Source organism: Nomia melanderi, chromosome 12 (genome assembly GCF_051020985.1).
Source record: "Nomia melanderi isolate GNS246 chromosome 12, iyNomMela1, whole genome shotgun sequence".
NCBI classification, from domain to species: Eukaryota; Metazoa; Arthropoda; class Insecta; order Hymenoptera; family Halictidae; genus Nomia; species Nomia melanderi.
This window is the reverse complement of record NC_135010.1, coordinates 6,682,828-6,704,610: the sequence shown is the minus strand read 5'-3', so window position 1 is coordinate 6,704,610 and position 21,783 is coordinate 6,682,828. Positions and strand designations below refer to the sequence as shown.

The 21,783-nt window shown below is 31.9% G+C and overlaps 5 protein-coding genes and 1 long non-coding RNA gene across 17 annotated transcripts in view; 4 read left to right on the top strand and 2 right to left on the bottom strand.

The window, feature by feature from the left end:
- On the top strand, positions 1 to 2,017 carry TfIIFbeta (transcription factor TFIIFbeta). Its single transcript, XM_031974556.2, has 6 exons — positions 1 to 823; positions 907 to 1,058; positions 1,133 to 1,222; positions 1,296 to 1,420; positions 1,498 to 1,641; positions 1,714 to 2,017. The coding sequence occupies exons 1-6, from the start codon at positions 675 to 677 to the stop codon at positions 1,867 to 1,869; spliced, it is 816 nt and encodes a 271-aa protein (XP_031830416.1). The 5' UTR covers positions 1 to 674; the 3' UTR covers positions 1,870 to 2,017.
- On the bottom strand, positions 1,880 to 5,729 carry Mpi (mannose phosphate isomerase). Of its 7 annotated transcripts, XM_031974551.2 has the most exons (8): positions 5,562 to 5,729; positions 5,232 to 5,319; positions 5,050 to 5,161; positions 4,454 to 4,784; positions 4,037 to 4,352; positions 3,792 to 3,959; positions 3,519 to 3,721; positions 1,880 to 3,437 (listed from the first exon to the last, which is right to left on the bottom strand). In XM_031974551.2, exons 4-8 carry the CDS (start codon positions 4,769 to 4,771, stop codon positions 3,231 to 3,233), a joined length of 1,212 nt encoding a protein of 403 aa, XP_031830411.1. In that variant the 5' UTR covers positions 4,772 to 4,784; positions 5,050 to 5,161; positions 5,232 to 5,319; positions 5,562 to 5,729; the 3' UTR covers positions 1,880 to 3,230. The 7 variants fall into 7 exon arrangements, with proteins under 7 accessions (XP_031830411.1, XP_031830412.1, XP_031830410.1 ...); XM_031974552.2 differs by lacking the exon at positions 5,232 to 5,319; XM_031974550.2 differs by having other exon boundaries at positions 5,050 to 5,319; positions 5,697 to 5,721.
- A 714-nt stretch (positions 5,730 to 6,443) lies between these two features.
- Positions 6,444 to 7,455, top strand: RpL30 (ribosomal protein L30). The gene is made up of 4 exons (XM_031975109.1): positions 6,444 to 6,568; positions 6,658 to 6,702; positions 6,849 to 6,994; positions 7,240 to 7,455. The coding sequence occupies exons 2-4, from the start codon at positions 6,682 to 6,684 to the stop codon at positions 7,415 to 7,417; spliced, it is 345 nt and encodes a 114-aa protein (XP_031830969.1). The 5' UTR covers positions 6,444 to 6,568; positions 6,658 to 6,681; the 3' UTR covers positions 7,418 to 7,455.
- A 275-nt stretch (positions 7,456 to 7,730) lies between these two features.
- On the top strand, positions 7,731 to 10,402 carry LOC116426311 (O-glucosyltransferase rumi homolog). 3 transcript variants are annotated; one of them, XM_031975108.2, is made up of 6 exons: positions 7,731 to 7,956; positions 8,062 to 8,191; positions 8,254 to 8,455; positions 8,553 to 8,831; positions 8,903 to 9,135; positions 9,206 to 10,402. In XM_031975108.2, the coding sequence occupies exons 1-6, from the start codon at positions 7,749 to 7,751 to the stop codon at positions 9,405 to 9,407; spliced, it is 1,254 nt and encodes a 417-aa protein (XP_031830968.1). In that variant the 5' UTR covers positions 7,731 to 7,748; the 3' UTR covers positions 9,408 to 10,402. The 3 variants fall into 3 exon arrangements, with proteins under 3 accessions (XP_031830968.1, XP_031830967.1, XP_031830966.1); XM_031975107.2 differs by having other exon boundaries at positions 7,734 to 7,956; positions 8,020 to 8,191; XM_031975106.2 differs by having other exon boundaries at positions 7,734 to 7,956; positions 8,017 to 8,191.
- A 1,032-nt stretch (positions 10,403 to 11,434) lies between these two features.
- LOC116426310 (Matrix metalloproteinase 1) overlaps positions 11,435 to 21,783 on the bottom strand; it is a 55,094-nt gene continuing 44,745 nt past the window's right edge. Inside the window, exons 4-10 of one of the 4 annotated variants that reach the window (XM_031975102.2) lie at positions 19,704 to 19,855; positions 18,913 to 19,215; positions 18,435 to 18,600; positions 17,872 to 18,008; positions 17,114 to 17,434; positions 16,323 to 16,539; positions 11,435 to 11,716 (exon numbers count right to left, since the gene is read on the bottom strand). In XM_031975102.2, coding sequence (XP_031830962.1) covers positions 11,571 to 11,716; positions 16,323 to 16,539; positions 17,114 to 17,434; positions 17,872 to 18,008; positions 18,435 to 18,600; positions 18,913 to 19,215; positions 19,704 to 19,855 — 1,442 coding nt within the window. In that variant the 3' untranslated portion in view covers positions 11,435 to 11,570. Of the gene's footprint in view, positions 11,717 to 11,990; positions 12,136 to 16,322; positions 16,540 to 17,113; positions 17,435 to 17,871; positions 18,009 to 18,434; positions 18,601 to 18,912; positions 19,216 to 19,703; positions 19,856 to 21,783 lie in introns of those variants that run through there. The other 3 variants (XM_031975104.2, XM_031975103.2, XM_031975105.2) reach the window with 3 other exon arrangements.
- LOC116426312 (uncharacterized) lies at positions 12,132 to 16,349 on the top strand. Its single transcript, XR_004234889.2, has 3 exons — positions 12,132 to 12,297; positions 14,198 to 14,332; positions 14,458 to 16,349. It is a non-coding gene; the product is annotated as an uncharacterized LOC116426312 (long non-coding RNA).

The following is a 21,783-nucleotide window of genomic DNA, read 5'->3' as shown; positions in this document are numbered from 1 at the left end:
CTATATATATTGAACTGTTAGAACTAAAGTTAAACACCTCTACACTAGTACTATATAACACGGGTGTATATTTTAAGTTGGCATCATGAATACTTTTGATCACGTTTATTGTTGTGTATTTACTTAAACGTTTAAAAGTACTTATTTATCTAAATATTAGATAAGTATTAATGCATGATATTGTTATATATATATCGTCATTAATCAAAGCAGTATACATACTATTCAATATTAAAATATTGGATAATATTGAACATACGAAGATGGAAAGAATTGCAATTTCAATTTGTTCTTTGGTTCTATAGTGGAATTTAACCATCGAATCAATCTTGAAAATTTTTGATCATTGCTTTAAATCCGTTGATTTCTTTTCCGTAAAAGAGTGAAACGAAAAGTTTGACTCTCTTGGAAGTGCAAGGGCAAGTGCGACGTAAATGTCAAAGATATGCAGACATAACAACAGAAATTAATTTCTTATATTAAATAATTGCTTTAACCGTTATTCTTTGGATTATAACAATTACAATTCGTTATTCAACGTTCGTTAAATGTATTTCTGTAGGATAGAAACTTATGAAATATAAACATACCAAGTGTTACAAACGATAGCTTTATTCATTTTACAAATACAGTACCTACATTTCTCAGACAACATACTTATTATAAAAGATACGATGTCAGCAAATCTTTCGCATACGGAAAAGGAATTAGATTTAAGCAATGCTGGCAGAGGTGTGTGGTTAGTTAAAGTGCCCAAATACATAGCTAACAAATGGGAGAAAGCGCCTGGCAATATAGAAGTGGGCAAATTAAAGATAACTAAGTAGGTTTTAATTTTGGAACTGCTTGATTAAATTTTATTAATTTTATGTAAACATTCAACTTTCTATGTATAATTTATATTAGGAATCCTGGTCAAAAGGCAGAAGTATCTCTTAAATTATCAGAGGCTGTTTTAGCTTTAAAAGAGCCAGGGGAAGAAGAAATCCCTAAACAACATAGATTAGATGTTACGACTGTAACAAAACAAATGTTAGGTGTATTTTCTCATGTCACGCGTAAGTTACTAAAATTTATTTCTAATATCTTCTTTATTTCAAAATGTATTTATCAATTATATATCTTTTTGCAGCATCGAACAATTCAGACTCCATTGTTCCTGAAACAGAGAAACTTTACATGGAAGGGAGGATAGTGCAAAAATTAGAATGTCGACCATATGGTACAGATTTTATTTCACCATATTTAAAGATTTATAGAAGAATATATTGTTTATGTATTTATATTATTTTCAGCTGATAATTGTTATATGAAATTGAAATTACAAAGTATTAAACGAGCTTCTGTACCACAGAGACAAGTTCAACAATTAGATAGGGTAGTTCAAAATTTCAAACCTGTTTCTGATCATAAACATAACGTGAGTATATTATTTGATATACATATATATGAAATAATATATTTTCTTCCATATTAACTTAATTGTATGGATTACAGATTGAATACGCAGAAAAGAAGAAAGCAGAGGGTAAAAAGATGCGAGATGATAAAGATGCAGTATTGGATATGTTGTTTGCTGCATTTGAAAAGCATCAGTATTATAATATAAGAGATCTTGTAAAAATTACAAGACAACCAATTGTGAGTTTTTTCTACATGACTGTCTATATATTATACGTGTATACGCATTACATATTAATTTTTATTTTCCAGGTATATTTGAAAGAAATATTAAACGAAGTATGCAATTATAATCTAAAGAATCCTCATAGAAATATGTGGGAATTGAAACCAGAATACCGACATTACAAAGATGAAGATAGAGCCTCTGAAAATGCTCAGAAAAAAGATGATTCTGATGATGACTAATCTACAGTACTTGTGTATATATTTATCTCTCATATATTTAATTAGTTGAAGTATAGGTAAAAATAAAACAATATTTTATACAATCTTAAAATCAAGGCTGTGCAGAACATATACAATTCTGACAATTTTTGGAATTTTATACAATCAATTATTTTATTGTGTTGTTTTAATAAGTAATAGAAATTATAACTGTAACAAGTAAATTACTCCTTTATTCTTTTAGACACATACGATTTATAGTTGAAATAATTTACTGTATCATATTAACAGAAAAATCCTTTTATTGTTATATAAAAGAAAATTGTAAATTTATAAAGTGTATATTTATACTTCATAAGAAAATGCAGTGTATAATTTCAAATACATTATTGTTACAAAACCTTAAGTATTGCCTAGATTGTACATAAAAAAATAACAAATCCATTAAAATATTTTATACACAAAAGTTCTATTTATTTTAAAAAATAAATTAACATAGTTTTTCTCATAAACAAGTCATTATAGAATGATCATCTGTAAATGTTACTTTCATAAGGTGAAATTGTTTAACCTTATGCATTTAATGCTATAGCACTTGATTTGCTAAGATGGTTATACATTATATAATAAAACAAGGAACTTTTACGTAATATAATATACAAGATAAGAAAATAATATTTAACATAATTTTATTTTTACATACTTTTTTAAAATTCAAAATGAACCAAAATAGAAACTATTAACTTTCTTAACATACAAAAATACTTTTTAATAATTGGAGTCAAAAGATTCTCTGTAATACATATTACGTATCTTAAGTCTATGTATGTTTATCATGGCAGGAATTGCAAATGATAAATGCTTTCAATTGTAGATCTAGGAATACTTTTAGCTATTTGCATTAATTCATGCAGTATATATTCGAAACATTATACACGTAGATCAACTTCATTTTCTAGTATCTATGATATGAATCGTGGAATGCTTTACTATGGAAATGTTTGCAGTCTATCAGTAGAAATATAAGATTCTATTTAAATAGAGTATCGTAGGAGTCAAGAAGAATCAACGTGAACTAACTAAACAAAGTCTTCTTCTTCCAAGATTTTCATTAGAGCCTCCAACGGCTTTACACTCTATGCAGGCCCTAATTCATAGCCTGCCCTATACTACGCTGAAGTGTCAACGTAGGCGGTCGAGTGAAGATCGTTCGACCAACTACGCGCACTCCTCAATTTATTGCTACATAATGCTTATAAATAAGTATTTGTTTTAGAAAATAAAGAATTTAAAAGCATTTAAAAGTGCAATCATCGGACGTGCAATCTTGCTATTACCATTAGTCAAATTTTTAACATGACCCAGTACTTTTTCTAAACTTTTTAAATGTTCACGAAAGCTTGGAACATTAACATCGGATGGCATCCGCATAAAACTTTAATCCCAATTTTCTCATTAGCCGGAATAAATATAACAGATCCTCGGTACAAAATTTTCGACGATGAAATCTCACCCTTTCCATTTATAATAATTAGAATACTAGCTGTACTTCTAGGAATGATATCGTAATAGGATCTTCCTGGAGGTATCTAAAACGTATGTGCATAGTAAATATTATGCATTGAAGAGCAAAAATAAATTACATAAAGTTCTATTATAAAGAGGCTCACTGTAATTTTAGCAACAGCGAAGTCTAACACAGGAGGACGAAATACTTCTGTACATTCATCCTCGCGTGAAGGTTGAAATTTTTTTGCCGAAACGGGTTCACAATTATATGTTAACATTTCAATTAATGTTGGTACATCTTTCAATTTAGGAGTCAATCCCGCGCGTACTACATTGTCGGAACATGCCATACATTCTACACAATCTGTAAATATATTTTTATAATTATATGTTATAATTAAAATGTTGTGTAGAATATATAGCAGAACACTTACCCCCAGAAAGATATGCATGAGGTTCATTTGGTCCAATATAAATAGCCTCTCCAGGTTGCATTGTTATAAAATTAAAAATATAAATTCCAAAACATCCAACATCTCCTGGATAATTTGAATATAGTCTTTCTAGCGAGCTAGCAAGTAAAAATTGTCTTAAAGACTCGTCTAAAATAAAAGAATTTTATCAACTATAATTATTGAACACACCTTCACACGAATAAATATGTATTTACTAAATGTACCTAAATTAGATAATCTATCAAGTAACTTTCTAAGTTGCAATGCTACTAAACCAGAATCGCAGGTCATAAGACTGTGGAAACATGTTTTCAAAGCTCTGCTAACACTTGCTTCGTCTGTAGCCATAAATTTATATACTTTATCTTCTCCTATTACAGTACGTAACTCTGGAAGAACTTTTAAAAATTCTTTTATCTCACTAATTGGACGGAAACCACAGAGAGCTTCAAATGGTGTTAAAGCTATTGCAAGCTCAGGTTTATGATTTGCATCTTTGTAAATAGTAGGATATTGCTGATGTAATTCTTTTGCCTTTTCCTATAGATAAATACAATATTTAACGATACAATATAATATTTACATTAAACTACAATTAAATTAAATACTGAATACAGTATTTAACAATATAATAAATAGACCTTATTTGGATGCGCTTGAATTGATAACGCTTTGTTTACAGATAAAACCTTAAAAAGAAATGGTAAATGCTCCCCAAATATTTTTTGAACATCAGTACCTAACACATTATTATTTTTTTTAATGTACTTTTCCAAAGACATATCTAATTCCTTCACATATGAAGGACCATTAGGATGTATACCCATCCATAGCTCAGCATATGGTTTTTTTTCATCTAATGTGAAGTCAGAATTAGCAGATTTTACTAATGTTGCGACAGTGCTATCGATCCCATACCTTCCCCAATCATAAGTTTGTATTTTACATTTAAGTTCCATTATGAAAATATTTCTGAAACATAGAACACAGAAATATGAAATATAATACTCTATATAGATATTTTCATACATATATTTTGTGTGAATAATATAAAATTTTCATATATATATATACAATTTTTTATTAAAAATGTATATTCTGAAATAGAAGTTATTCTTTCCTCAATCGTTATTTTTTATATAAAATTATTACATATGTTTTTAATAGACATATACAATGTAATTACATTGAAGTTGAGAACTAATGCTAACAATTTTTTAATATTATTTATACGTACGAATCCGAAGACGTGGAAGTTGCTGACAAGAATTAACTACTTTGTTAACATTTACACAAAATAAAGATAAAGGAGAGAATGTGTACATACACGTCAGTTCTATCGATAACACCTGCAATAATTCGCTTATATCTGTTATCATATTTACGAAACGACGTTACAGCTGTACAACTTCATTTTACTTTTTCGTTTATTCTTTATCGATCTCATTGATTTTTTAATGCTCTTCCCGTTTTAATATATTTTCCTTTTTATTTCTTCATTCAACTTCTACATGAAATAAGTTTATTTATTCATAAATTTTACAAATACTTTACACAAAATTACAGGATTTGATTCCAAACGTAAAGTGAATATTCACAAAATCATAATGAATAGAAAATGAATAAGAATTCACAAGTAAATAATTAAAATAAGAAATATGAATTAAATAAAAAATTTCTGATAATAAATAACGTTTTCTTAAACTTTAAACGGTGAAAATGAAAGAATGGTACAACTTTTTCAATTACATCTTAGTAATTTTTTAACATTAATAAAATGATATTTATTTTTATTGGAAATTAATATATTTTTACACTTTTTACAGTACTAAAGTTTACATATATGGATTCATTTTACATAGCTAAAGCGAACTCATGACGAACCAATGTTTCATGTTATATACTGTAGGGAGATATCAGGATACCTAACGTGAGGGCGCAGGGGCAAGAGGGGTCTTCCGCTGTGTGTTTCGCTTATAGTTTTGATTGGTTACGCGTAACCGTATATGAATAATAAATTAACATCGTAAAAAAGATAAGAACCGATCAATTAGATCTACATTCCTCAACCTAGCCATCAAGTGATTTCCTTACAGCATTTACTTTATGATTAAATAAGCTCTTAATATCAAGTATGGTAAAATGGCAAAGAAAGCAAACATTTAGTATTACAATTCTGTTGCTAGATGTCTCAGTTTTGTACTTTAAACTTTCAGCATACCTCGTATACCTCGTTTGTATCATTACTATTCTCATATTACTAACAATGTTATTAACAAAGTACAAGTACGTATAAATAAATAAATAAATAAAAACGTGTTTGTTTTTATTTTTTTTTGTCTTAATCCATACACGTAATCGTCTGCTTAATAGCTGACAATCAACAAATCTACCATGAGACATACATACGTGCATGTATATATGTTTTTAACTTACAAAAAAAATTTTTTACGCTTATCGAATTTGTCAACCTCAATCACCGGTTTGTATGTAATTCTTAAATTCGCCATTTTTAATCGTACCGGACATATCAAAACGTCTGCTATTTTTACACAATCGGTATTTCAGACTACCAAACACGAAGTCTCAGAAGATATTCATTTCTCGTCGATGGCTATATTGACATAATCATTCCTGTAGCGGAAGTGCAGTTCTATAGAATTTGTATTTCATGACAATCTCGAACTCGAACTGGTTTCGAGATTTTTAGGTCTTTCGTATCCGGCGTGTTCCGTGGCAGTACGCGTGTAGAAAAGGTACTGCTGAGATATTTCAATTATTTTATAGTAAGACATTACACAAATAAGTAAAAACACTATTTAACATTTTGAAAATATTTTTCTAGGCGCATATTTAATTAACCAATAAAATGGTGGCTAAAAAGAAGCAGGTAAATAATTTCTCTTATTACACGTGTCTCATCCACTTTATGAAGCACGTGTTAAACTCATTTCCTTACGTGTTTATTTCTAATAATTCATATTAATATTTATTATTAAATGTTTACCCATATATTTTTTCTTTTTATTACAACAGAAGAAGTCCCAGGATGGTATCAATGCCAGATTGGCTTTAGTTATGAAGTCAGGAAAATGTGTCCTAGGTTACAAACAGACACTCAAGTCCCTTCGGCAAGGCAAAGCAAAATTGGTCATCATTGCTAACAACACACCTCCATTAAGGTGAGACTGAGATGTAGTACTCCCTTAAATATAATGAAACGATAAAAAAATGATAGAATCAGATTTCTACTCTAAACCATATATGATCTGTAACCACGTTGAATACATTTTATATTTTTAATATCTATGTGTTCATAATGGGAGTTCTACGGAGTAGTCTCACGTCTCTGCTTGTAAGTGCAGAGACACTTTTTCTTTAAGTATATAAGTTAAAATCTATAAATTTGTAACTTTTTTTTGAACAGGAAATCAGAGATCGAGTATTATGCCATGTTGGCAAAAACTGGTGTCCACCACTACATGGGAAACAACATCGAGTTGGGGACTGCATGCGGAAAATATTTCAGAGTATGCACCCTTTCTATTACAGACCCTGGAAATTCCGACATCATCAAATCTATGCCTACTGGTGATCAGGCATGAATGTATATTTTTTATTTAATAAAAAACTGAAAATCTTATATTTTGTTGTATTTATTTTTTTATATTTATTATTTACTAAATTCTAATTTTTATATTTTCGTGATTTGTAATATATATTATATAGGGGCAGCATATTTAATTATGAACTATGAGCAACAATAAGTAAAATATAATGTTGAAGAAAAAGTAAAAATTAATGGTTGACATCTCGATAAAGTAAAGAATAAGTACAAGTGGATAAAATTTTATAAAATTTCAAAAAAGAAAAAATCTAAAAATCTATTAAGATTTCAATGAGGTGTTCCATATATTGAACTTTTCGTCCTTATAGATGTCTCTAGTTTCTACCAGGATTAACCTGACAAATATAAGATTTGTCAGGACCTATCATGCCGGTGTTTATAAAAGAATTATGTCAACGTTACATTATATTTTCTTAATTGCTGCGTTTTACGTAGGTTACTGTGAAAAACAATATTGTTCTATTGACGGAGTAAAAGATTGTGACAAGGAAGAGAAAACTAATATTTATACTGAAGGTATTTATACATAATTTAGAAAAAAATTTGTCATCTCTTTCGTAAATTTATTTTTTAAAGCAGCTTTAAATAAACAATTTCATAAATATCACTATACAATTGAAGAAGCAAAAAAAAGTTATAAACCTTGTAATAATACTAACAATGGATGCTATAAGGATGTTATTATACGTGACTTAAAACCATTCAAACAGAAGGGTATAAATAAGGATTTAATAAATACGGCAAAAAATAGGTATGTGAACATGTTAAATCGCACATTTAACTTTTACAAACATCATTTTTTGTGTCCTTTAGGGGAACATTTTATCAAATAATACAAGGAAAACTATATAGACAAAAGGATTGTATGTTCCCATCAAGATGTGCTGGTATAGAGCACTTCCTTTTAAAATTGGCATCTAACTTATCAGATGTGGATTTAGTGATAAACACACGGGATTATCCTCAAACTAGTAAACATTTTGGTGATCCATTGCCTATCTTCTCATTTAGCAAAGTAAATAAAATGTTTATATTATCAATCAAGAAATGCATGAATAAAATTTATTCTTTGAAATAATCAAACATTTCGAGTATTGTAAATATATTTATAGACTGCACAATATTATGATATTACATATCCAGCATGGTCATTTTGGGAAGGTGGACCTGCAATTTCTTTATATCCTCGAGGACTGGGTAGATGGGATGAACATCGTACATCATTAGAGAAAGCTAGCAAAAATATACCATGGGAAAAAAAAGAAAATAAAGGATTTTTTAGAGGCTCTAGAACTAGTTCAGAGCGGGATAATTTGGTATTACTAAGTCGCAGTAAACCAGAGTTAGTGGATGCTCAATATACAAAGAATCAAGCATGGAAATCTGATGAAGTAATTAGTTTTTATTCATATGCTTATGTATAATTGTATATGAGTATATTATTTTTTATACTTTATTATAGGACACACTACATGCGCCTCCAGCTGCTGAAGTCTCTTTAGAATCTCATTGTAAATATAAATATTTGTTCAATTTCAAAGGTGTTGCAGCATCATTTAGGCACAAACATTTGTTTCTGTGTAAATCTTTAATATTTCATGTTGGGGATGAGTGGACTGAATTTTATTATGATGCAATGGTGCCTTGGATTCATTATATACCTGTCTCCAAAGATGCTAATCAATCAGAATTAGAGTAAGATATTTTTAATTTTTACTATTTTTCCATGATATGTGTAATTTTTAATATGATTTTGTGTATGTAGAGAGATAATAGAATTTGCAAAGTACAATGACGAATTATCCAAGGAAATTGCAAATCAAGGAAGGGATTTTATATGGAATAATTTAAAAATGACAAATATTTTACAATTTTGGAAGAGATTAATACAAAAGTATTCTAAACTTTTAACATACAAACCTTCTCTAGATAAAACTTTGATCAGAATTAAAAAAGGAAAATCTTAAACATAATACAATTTTCATTTAATATAAATAATTTTATATATCTTTTTATTAAAATTTCAATCTTATGATGTAAAATATTAACCAATAAAAATAATTTAGTCAAAAACAGATGTCTTTATAACCTTTCAAATAAGCATTAGTTAAAATGTACTTTTTATTATTTTTTATTGATACTATACAGTGTCAGGGCATAGCACAGTGTGGCAAGTTTCAATATGAATCAGTATATTGCCCTGACGGAAGATCTAGTGCAAACAAAGGCCTTGTACATTGCATCATATTAAAGATACGTTGTATTTATATATTCCGTAATTTGTAACAATGATAATATAAAACTTTATATTCATTATGGTTATTTTTTTAAAAACAATTTATTTAACAATTATTAAAAAACTGTACAAGGCTTTTTGTGCTTGGTTTACACTTAAAACTAAGTAATTCTTAAGTACTCAATTATTTATTTATAACAAAGTTATGGAAACATTTCTTAGAATGTAAAGAAACACATGATACTGTCATTAATGTTTCTAGAATATTGTATGTATGCTACGAATTGTGAATGTTACTCGGATATTAATTTAATTTTTTCCAATTAGTATCTTTTGTTTTAAAACTAAATAATCAAATAATTAAACGTACCAGCACTTTATATACATCTATTCCTACCGTAACCGGTCAGATAACTGGTTAAAAAAACAAAAAGAAAGACAAAAATTGAAAGACCGATTAATTGGAAAATATAAGAATTAATATAAAGTTAAATGAACGAAAGAAGGACAGAATTTTTAACCAAATTTTAAAACTGACAGACCAGTCGCGGTATGTTTAGTGTTAAGTATATTAGAGAGAAATATATCTTGAAAAATCTTTATAATTCGCAGCATACATACATTCCTGTTGTGTATACAATGTACATTATATGTTATTGCTTTTAATGTCATTTTGGTTTCAAAGCATAATACAAATGATCATTACTTAAAAAATAATAAACATGTTCTTATCACATCCTACATTAAATCTCACATTTCATAACATGGTCATCAGAGATTATTCTTAGCAACTATTATTAACATTATTTATTATCAAATTCTACTATATAATGAAACAGTTTATAGCAATGAAAAGAACTTTACTGACAAAAGGAGAATACAATATACTTAGAATAAAAATTTGTAAATAAAAGGTAAGACTGTTCACAGAAATGAAATTAAACGAAAGGTATACAACAGTTGATTGGAACTAATAATCTGTAGTAACAACGAAATGGCAGAAATTCATTAAAAAAAAAAGGAATTTTATTACATACTGACAAAATTTTAAGGCACTTGCATGGAGAATAATTTCTTTTTTCTGGTACAGTGACTACCATGAGTACTATAGATGTTTCCATTGCTTTTAACAATTATTCTGTTTCCTTACATTCTGAGAAGTGAAAACTCTATAATACTCATAATACTGTCAGTTAAAAACCAATTCACCTTCTTTATTCGCTATGTGTCATGTCCCAACTTATATTTTGCTTAAGCACGCAAAATAAGTGCCTTTAACATTAAGATCTATACAAATGATCTGTACGAATAAAGAATAAATAGGCAGTGTAACAGGTTTGATGACACATTGTTGCATGCGACTTACAACATTATGTATAAACATATTTTACATATTCTTGTATACTTTACATATGTACAGGATGTCTTGCAAGATGCTACGACTTCGCATCAAATAACCGAATAAAGTGCATTTCTCAAGACATGCTGCTGAATACTTATAACTATAATGAAGCAAAATATTTGAAACGATATTCGGGCAATATTGCTTCGATAATGGAATGATTGTTTCATGAAAGATTAACACGGGCTAACAAACGATTTGTCTCGAAAGTGTCCGTTGACTTTAAAGGAATTAACGGCAACGATCGTGGACATAAATTAGCGTATTGCCGTTTTGGCACTGTTTTAACCACTCTATGCTCGTCACACTTCGAGCCACGCGCTCTCTCTTTCTCTCTCTCTCTCTCTCTCTCTCTCTCTCTCTCTCTCTCTCTCTCTCTCTCTCTCGCTCTCTCATTCTCTCTCTGTTCAAATGTTCAGTTCAAACCTTTTCAGTGACCTCTCCATCATTGATAATATTTCATCGTTCAATAATCTCCGTGAAATAGTTTCTTTACGTAGCGGCGATTATTCTAGCGATGATCATGGTCAATATGTTGAGCGAAAAGTACCACCATTTGGACGACAATTTGAAAACGCTTCCCGCCCCAGAGTCTGCGTCCTGATTGGAAGACGTGACTAGCTGCTCGTCCGTTTCGCCTGTCGAATTTTATAAACAAATCGTAGAGAGGGGCTTATAGAAGCTTAAGTGAATCGTCGTTGATTGGATGGCTCACTGCACCGGTCGTGCTCAGCACAGAGTTTCGCGGGTGAAACAACAGAGGTGATACGTGGATTACAAATCGCAGGCTCTCGTCGTTGTTTGGAACTTTATTTAGTTTGTTTTGGATCAGTTTTCTCCGTGAGGTCTGCTCCATGAACCTGCCTCTCATAATCCCGTGCGTGCTTTATTTACTGCATTTAAATGACTTTTTCTCTGGAAAATTTGTCGTTCCATATTTGCTGCCTCCTAACCCGAGTTTATGACTCAACGAGATTCCTCGAACGAACAAGTTTTTCATTCTCGTTCGTTCACTTTTTCCCGAACCCACGCGATTCCGAGTGTAGACTGTTGTCCTCTGGAAAAAGTGAGTTTTTTTTCCGGGTTAATGGAACCATAACTCTTCTTGGCCGCGAATAAAAGACGCAATTCCCGTGTATCATTTTGAAATTGACCTGCGTTGTCTTACGCTACGATCTCTACCGCCTCCGTGTTGACATTGGCGGTGCATCTCTTTTTGGTAAGTTCAAATAATCAAAACATAATATTGTTTGAGACACTATAAGATTTTTGTATTCTGAAACGGTATCTTTTCTGGTTCGTTATCATTTTGAAATTTGAAGTTTCATTATTTTGTCATCTTGTCGTTATAATGACAATGTGGATTATTAATGGTGAACGAAATTCATCGATATACTTATCTCAAAAATGTACACGTTCTAAATATGTACTTATGTTATTTGCCTTTGACACGATATCACATAAATGTTATCTCCCCTTTATTTATTTTGATGTTAAATATTTTAATAGGATTGACAATACATCGTGTGTATCTGTTGCTTTTCTCATATTTATAACTAACCAAATAAATTGATTAAAAAGATGCCTCTATAGCTATGATCTTTCTTTTTCGATACGAATTCAGTTTATGCCATAAACAAATAGATACAACCAAAAAATGATCAAATTATCTAGCACACAAAAATCTTTAGTGCCTGAAATATACAAAGTGGGAGATAAACTGTTTCTCGAAAACCTTTAACGGTAATTGCAAATACCCTCGATATTTTAAGCTTTAGTAGGATTTTTCCGATGACTCTCGCAATATAGTTGTTGAACCATATGTATGAGATGGCGTATATAATCTCTATTTTTATCTGTTTTTAATATTATGTTCATATTTGAATAATATTTTAAGGACAGGTATGTACACGAAATATTAAATGTACACCAATATAATTTGCCTGATGAATCGTATTTGTAAAACGATTTCGTGCGGGTACTACGTGAGTCAGAAGTTTCCAGTAAATCCTAAAATACGAGAGAATCTTCTCGTTACTTTTAATGGACAACGAGAAAACAGTTTGCAATGTTCCTTGGCCCACCTTGCAAGAATAGATTTTCGAAATAGAGAGAAATTATGATAACTAAAATTACTACGGTTATGCGTCGTATCAGAGAATAGAGTTTGGAGGGAAATTCCTAGGTCTCTAGCTATGTCCACACAAAACCGTACCAAAGAACCACCCGAAATAGAGAGTGGATGCACAGGGATACCGAGGATCCAACATGCCCTATTACCAAAATGATTCCTCGTGTAACAAAATCATTAGAACTAAAAGTGGAATAGTCGTGCATGTAGATCATGTGTAAGAGATAAAAAAATAATACGTGCAAACAAAAGTGGGGAATGAATACGTACAGAAATGTCAAACGAAAGAAAAGGATTAGAAATGGATGGAGAAACGAGAGAAACGAACGGGATGCTGAATTCAAGGTTGGGTTTGTTTATTTTGGTTAGACGACGGAAATGTGGCGGCAAAGGGGGAAGAGATGTACTGCCCTGCAGCAGATTAAGTTCCAAACAACGTAACCGTCCTCCGTACAGATTACCATGCACCTGCTTTTTTCTTTCTTTCTTCTTCTTCTTTTTTTTTTTTTGATATTACAAGTGAAAATTCGTGCGTGCACGTTGCGCTCGTGTTTCAGCGCGACCCGTGTCGTGATGCATCCTTTTCGCGTGTATGCAGAAATGTCGTGCAAAACTATCAGTGAATATAAATTATTCTAACTTCATCTGTTACAAGTCTGTCCATAGATTGAGCTCATAATGCTTTCTCTCTTCGTTTTAAACTTTTAAACTTGGAAAACTTTGAATAGAGGAACAAAGTAGTTCTGATAAATGATTCTCAGAGCGGATCTTGGACAAGCCTGATATTTTAAAAATATAGGTGGAAATATTATTTTGCTTTGAAGCTGTTAGTGAAATACAAAGTTGGTTTATTTATTATTATTGTTTTTATAAGGCGTGCAAAATAATATCTCATTTTCTAAGCAAGACGAACTACAGTGTTAGTAAACAAGAAGCGTGTACGGTGCGAAAGGTAGCGTGATAACACCACTTGGTAAATGAATGTTAGGACCGGTGACGTTTGGGAGTCGATTCGTTTTGAATCGGAATGAGGATGTACGGCACACGGAACAGCCAGAAGAACACAGTAGAGAACAAGGCCAGAGAGAAAACAATGAAGATAGGAGAAGAACACGGAAATACCGTAAGTAAATAGACTTCGGTTGAATGCAATTTTCATGAACAAGCGAACATGTGAAAAATAATAAATGGTATAGATGATAGACAGGGAAAGCTTAACATTATAATATTTACTGTTCTTTTTTTCAGCGAACTGGGCCTGGTGACGGTGACTTCGATAGTTCACGGTTATCCCTCTTCTCGTGGCCGGCATTTTGAATTCAACTATTATTCTTTGGTTTTTAAATGTTATGACTTTTCTTTTTTTATCGGGAACGTAAAGCTTCATGTGCCGCCTGGCTAATAAATACTTTGGGCTTCGAGATATTTCGGAATTCAGTGTTCGCGAAATGATATTCTAATTCGAGGGTTTCGTTTGGGAGTCTGATATTGCGGGTGGTGGTAGGAGGACTTCCGGTATCGCTGTTTTGTCGGGAATTTTTTAATAACAATTAGGGAATTTAATTTATTTTGTTGTAATGTATTTGATGTATAGAATAATATCGACGATTTTTATTCAAATTAATTAAAAGTGGCTCTATTTTGAGAAAAACGGAAGTCGCCCTAACGTTAATGAAGTTGGACAGGTAAAACGATAATTTTGCATATCGGTGGAAACACAGTGATTGAATTTACCGGAATAATGATCGCGGTCCGGAAAATTCACGGCAAATGTTAAACATTAAATCAATTATAATTTTTTTGTCCATTATGGCATCGATATTCACGAACATGAAGCAACATAATTACCTGAGTTCATTAGTAACAATTTGACAATAATATTTTACCTGTATTACCGCCGATTTGCAGATGTAATTCCATAGGAAATAAACAAAAACAAAGGGATGATGTTTTATGAAAGCAAATTCATGAATTTGTTAGTAGATGAATCAAATGATGTGTATCATGATATTAATGATTCTATGTCAGGATCCTGTAATTCGATCAGTTTAATTTTAATGTTAACACCATCACCAATTAACACCAAAATTACTTGATTACCGCATTTTTTGATTTTTCTGTCATTAAACAAGTTTGTGCAAACTGTATGATCATCGTGCAATTAATGATCGACTGAAATAAGCAAGAAAGAAATTAATCTACGTTTGCCTATTCAATATGAAGGTCGGGAGGCAATTTATTTTTATTTTTATAATGGTTGCATCATAATTGAAACTGCGATAAAAATGGACTTTTTGAACGAGGAACTGTTGTTAAGTAACAATCGCGACGCCATATAAAGCCGTCGTCTATTGTACTTCAAATATCTGACACATCTACAGATATCTAACACATTATTCTCGAATACAATCTTTGTTCTCTGTTATTTTGATGAGAATCTGTTTCATTGTGAGGTTGGTTGCAAATTATATTTTCTAGAATTGTTATTTCAGTATATGCACAAACTTCTTCAATGTCTGAAAGCCCTAGGTATGTAATAGCCAGGTGTTCAAAACACCAAATACTGTACCCTCGCCTTTTTCTACAGTTATACCTCACTTATTGCCACTGTAAGCCTTTTTACAGAGGTTGAATAAGTTTGAAGTTTCAACTATCCACTGCTTCTAAACACTAAAACTTGTTTACCTATCTGTATATTCAAATGGTAAGAAACAGTAAATATCTCTAATAGAAAATTCTACTAATACTTTCATAAAGTGACTAATTAGGCAATCGATCACATAGATCAATAAGGCTAAAATTCAAATGATTTCTAAGATAGTCATAAGTTTCTGAGGTAGTCATAAAAACTGTCATTACGTATAAAAATATTTAAAATTATAAATATGTTTTTATAGACTTTGAGTTGATCAAAGATTGTTAAAGTGTTACATACTTTTATCAATTTCAACTATCAATTGTGTCATTCAAGACTAGGTATTTCAATACTTCCTTCCAAATATGGTTTTTAAATTTGTCTCGTTGTTGATACAATTCTCAAATATAAAGGTGTGGATAGTGAAACTTCTATGGCGAGCTGAGAATCTGGTCTAACTCGAGTGAAGCTTTAGTACCTGCGTCTAGAATAATGTCTCCCACGTCCCCGTAACCGTCGTCATCGCCGTTGTAAAAGTCACCGCCGCCGGTCTCCAGAAAGCCAGAATGTGAAAAAGTGTCCTCAGGATTTTCACGCAGCCATTGGACATTACCTAATGTTCCTTTGTTGGCGGACCTGCACCCGAACCACCAGTAGGCCGTCGATCTTGGGAACGCTGGATCAGCAACGTCCACCTGAGGATTTTGTGTAAGGTACAGTAACTCAATTTTTTAATTCTAAATAGTACACATTATAACTACAGTATATAATAAAGCACACATGTGTGGAACTTGTGTCAACGTTTCCAAGTTTTTCCAATAAATTTGGCAATATTAAAATATTGTGATTAGAAAATATTCTTATTTTAAAAAAATTGGAATGTTTTATGAATAATTGGATTTTACTGATTAATACAGGAATGGTATTGAAATATTGATCTTGATCAAGACACGTGTCCGACAATGGATGATACGCTTCTATTTGATCTACTTCAGTCTTGCTTGTATTATGACCTGATTTTTAATATTCAGGTCTAGCAAATTATTTCTATTATAAACTAAATACCTTTTTTAAACTGTTAATGAAAACATTGATTGAACCAATCCTTTGACAATTATATAGTTCACAATGATTTTTTTCACAGAGTCTAATATATATAAATGTTTTATAGAAACTATATTTCTATAATTTAACAATCTTTGATAGATCAGTTTTATAGAACAGACCAAGGAAACAAATTGTATTAAGAAATACTGATGAAATACTAACGCTGAACGACCTGTCCTGGAATCGGTAGTAGGCGTCACCTTTGAAGAAGTACGTGTAACCACGATAGACGATCGATGCGTCTAAGTTGTCAGGAAGACCCTCCCAGTTTGAGATCAGTTTAGGATATGTGTTCTTCACCGGTGGTTTCTGTGCGGGATCGAACCTCCAGAACTTGCTGCCCTTATAGAAGTAGATCTTGCCGTTTCCGGTCCACACGGTTACGGTGTCGATATTGTCCGGGATGCCAGTGAAACCTTCGCTGATTTCCTTCGGGTAATCACCGTCCATTCTCTTGCCCACGTATCTCCAATATTTCGAGCCCTGTAGCCATGAAATTCTTTATTGTTACTGGCCTTCTAAATTTAGAAGACAGTTGAATTTTATTCTTGGTATAGATATACATATGAAATCAATGTGATCCAAAGAGTTATCAGTAAAATACTGCTTATTGACAATTATTGGAAGAAGATGATGATTTGAAAGTCTAATGGTAAGGTAATTTGCTTTTTCTGATTGGTAGCAAAGTTTGAAACACTCTGTGTTCAAAATGAATACTGATGAATGGTGGTAGGTGAAGATTTCTAGCCAGGAAATTGAATAATTGGTTTAATTTGTGTGGTTGAATGATGTGTTGGAGTGTTGAGTATTAAGAAATTTGTTTGGAACATTGAAGTCTTTTAATTGTTATGATTCTATATTTAGTATTTTAATTGATATATTGTATAATATTAACGTGACATAACAAAGTGTTTACTCACCTTGAAGAAGTAAGTCTTTCCATTTTTATATGTAAACGCGGCGTCAATGTTTCCTGGTAGACCTTTCCATGAGTTGGAAATCAGTTTGGGATATCCGACTGCGACGCCATCCGCAGTTAATCTCCAGTAACGCTCACCTGTAATTCGATAAAATACTTAGACTTCATACGCAGAAAATAAAAAAAGAAAATGTTGGTTTTTGTAGGTACAATTCATTATTAGACTTCTATTTTCATTCACTTATATCTTATTCCAAAGAATAATCTTAGAAAATATTTTAAAAGAAATTCATTAGATAAAACACTTGGAATTTACACATAAAGAAAACATTTGATCATTAGACTTCTGTGTTCATGCAATTACTGGAAAAGATAATTCCAGAAAATATTTAAAAAATAAATTTATATATGATTCTTAAATGAAGAATTCTCTTGAAGTCTAAATTTTCTGTTAAAATAACATTAACTTTGTCAAAATCATTTTTCTTATTTTTATGCGTTTTCTTCTCTTTTGTTCCCAAACCTTAAAGTGGAATAAATATTTTTCGAGTGAGTAATACGTACCCTTGAACACGTATATGTGTCCCTCCGCGGAATTGAACATAGTGTCCACTTTCGGGTCAGTACAAAGTTCAGAGTCCTCTTCGCTGACCGGTGTTGAGGTTGTGGTGCCGAATTTAGGTCCAGTTGGGGTTCCAACGGTATTCGTGGTCTTCTTTCCGTATAGAGTCTGAATATTTTATTTCACGAGTATATTACATATGTATTACATATTGGATATTTTAATAATTGCATCTTATAAAAAATCTTCTAAAGTACAAAACGTATTTTCTTTCTATTAAGCATAGTTAATCAGGAGCTAAAAGATTAATGACTTTCTATTTATACAAATTATTTCTTCTATTTCTTCGAACCCTGAGTTGCATGAGCAGTTAAACAACAAAGATTAACAGTAGTTTTTTTGTTTATATTGAGAAATTGATTAACGTTAAAAATCAGACATTGGAAATTAAGTCTTTTTTAACATTTTTTTTATGTTTACCTGAATACCCTGAATATCGTCATCGTCCAATCGGAAGTAGGGCTCGTAGCCTCGATAAAAGGGTGCCATTAGGGCCGATTTCACGTCGCTGTGACTCAAACCGAGAGAATGGCCGAATTCGTGAGCTGCAACTTGGAATAGATTCGTGCCGCGATAACTGTCGATGGTCCATTGTTCCGCGTCGTCGAAATGGGCATCGCCACCGTACACGGGGAAGTAAGCGTGGGCCAAAGTGCCACCGGGGCCATCGAAAGGATCTCCGTCACCGTGCTCGCCCTTTTCGAATCTAATCTCGATGTGTACCTAGAATTCATTGGAAAATTATTTTCCACTTCACATCAATATTGTTTGCATGTTTTACCATTTCACAGTAATTTCATTTACCTATTTTACCGTTTCTCAGATATCTTATTTACTTATCCTACCATTTCACAATAATACAATTTATTTGTTTTACCATTTAATATAAATATTATTCACCCGTTGTTCCATTTCTAACTAATATTAATCTTCTAATTTACTATTTTACAACAATGGCATACATCTATTTTACCATTACTTAATAGGTCTTTTAAAAATCAACGATTAGCAGTTAAGGTCTCTTTAACAAATCTTCTAATAGAAAGAAAAATTAGAATCGCAAATCAACGAGTATTTTCATATAATTTAATTTTTGCTAATAATTATTTGTTTGATATTATCAGTTAAAAGACCATTATTAAGCCTCTTTGTAATGCCGTGTAGGGATTAGCTTATTGTTAGAGTAGGTTACTATATTTTGTTTTATTCACCTGTCCAGATTTCTTCTGAATGAAGACGAGATCGGTGTACTCCGACCAAACTTTGAACGCTTTGTTCAGCTCCACGTCGACTTTCTGTTGCGGCAGATTTCGTGGGTACTTGCTGATCTTGTAAGTTAGCTTTTTCACGCGCCATCTCGACCCTGCGCAGATACGGTGACGTATATTAAAAAAAAAGCGGGGAAAATATTTACGCCGGTTCCGAGTAAAAATATAATCACGCCTTTGTCCACGGTTCTGACAACCTTTGTATATACTTTGCTTCGATATTTTTATAATCGGTTTCATTGTTTCTTCCATTTTTACAATTTACTGTGTTCAAGGGATTTTTTAGCTTAACGCGTACTTCACTGATTTGTTCATCGTGTGATTATTGTGGAAATTTATTATGTATGTTCCTTAATAACATGAAAATAAGATAAACCAATAATATTGACTTCCACTATGAAAGATAAACGATCTTCTACATTAGAAAAATCAAGAGGTGACAGAAAATGAATGAATTTTTCAATGGAAATTAAAGGGCCATCAATTAAAAGTTAATAGGTACCAGGACAAGTATATCTTGAATTTTAACACTTTAACTGCCACGTCACTTAAATTCGGGTGACACCATTTTTTACATAAACTTGAACATTAATTTTCTCGATATAAGAAAGATAGTAGAGCAATTATCATGAGGAATCTTGACCTTTTAGTTCCAGCTCAATTAAGAAAATTGTTTCGACTGCATGACGAGTGTTCACTTTGTAGTCAAAATGTTAAGTAAACGCATTTCTCAATAAATACATTACTTTATTTCACGGTAGTCAATAATCATTCTAAAACTGCAATTTACTGAATTCTAATGAAACTCGATAGAAATTCGGCAGAAAATATGTTGTTTCAATGAATTCTCCAATTGTTCACATACATCTTCAATAATTCTAAATTCAGAGTGCACGTTATTTTATCCTGTGATGATTTATTCAGAAGAGAGTGTTACAAACGACCTCTTCAATCATCCTCGTGCACACGTTCATTTTCAAACAATCCAGCTGCTTCTTTGCGATATAAAAATCATCGATGCTCGTCGCGGAGAGTAGATTCGAGCAGATTGCCCCGTCATCGCGACAAGAATCTATTATCCGCCGTTGAAACGACAGAACCAGCAAGGTTCCACTGACCAAGGTCAAACGTGATTAGTGTCGCCGTTATTAAAATTGAGAAACGCGTACGAGCGGCGAAGCTTAGATCCTTTTTTAGCCTGTTTGTGCTCACTGAAACGTGCACCGAACTATTTCGGGACCATTCAAACTAAATAATTACTGGCCTGTTAGTGTTGAAAATAAATTCGCACTTTCGCCATTCTGTTTCTTTTTCAATACAGAAGCTAACCGGTGGAACCGGTAGCCAGTCGGAAATCATGATAATTGGTCGTATTTCATTCGGAATGTGCCTAAGAGTTCGGAAATGTGTAACGTGGACCAATACGGAATTTTCACGAATGTGTGTTAATTGTTCGGTGACTGACGGTTTACATTCAAATTAACAGTATGTGCTATTTATGTGAATGAGGGATATATCTCATCTAGATTTTGAATTTTGCTAGAAAAATTCGAAATGATGTGAAATAAATGGATAACTCGAAGAGAATTTAATATTCTCTTTTAATTTTGCTGTAACATAGGAAATATAGGAAGATATATTTTTTATGTTTATATTATATATATTTTCTATGATTGATAAATAATAATTACTACTATCGAATATAATTCCTGCGGCATTAACTCGTATAACGACTAAGAGTCGCCTTTCGAGTGCAAAGGGTTAAGAGATTAATGTTTCGTTTCGATCGCTCAGCGATCCTAGAAGATAGTGGGTCACGAGCCGATCCTCCGCTATTATGCGCACAGAATTCCGTCGGATTCACGCATCGGCAATTCCGTCGCCGCGGGTTCACTGGAAACGAGGAATGTCCGCGCGCGAGGTTCAAAGTCACGGTTAGACCCGAGGATCACTTCGTCGACGGAATCGTTCGGTTTTTGGAACGTGTCGAGCACCAATGAATCGCTTCCCGGGAAGACAAAGA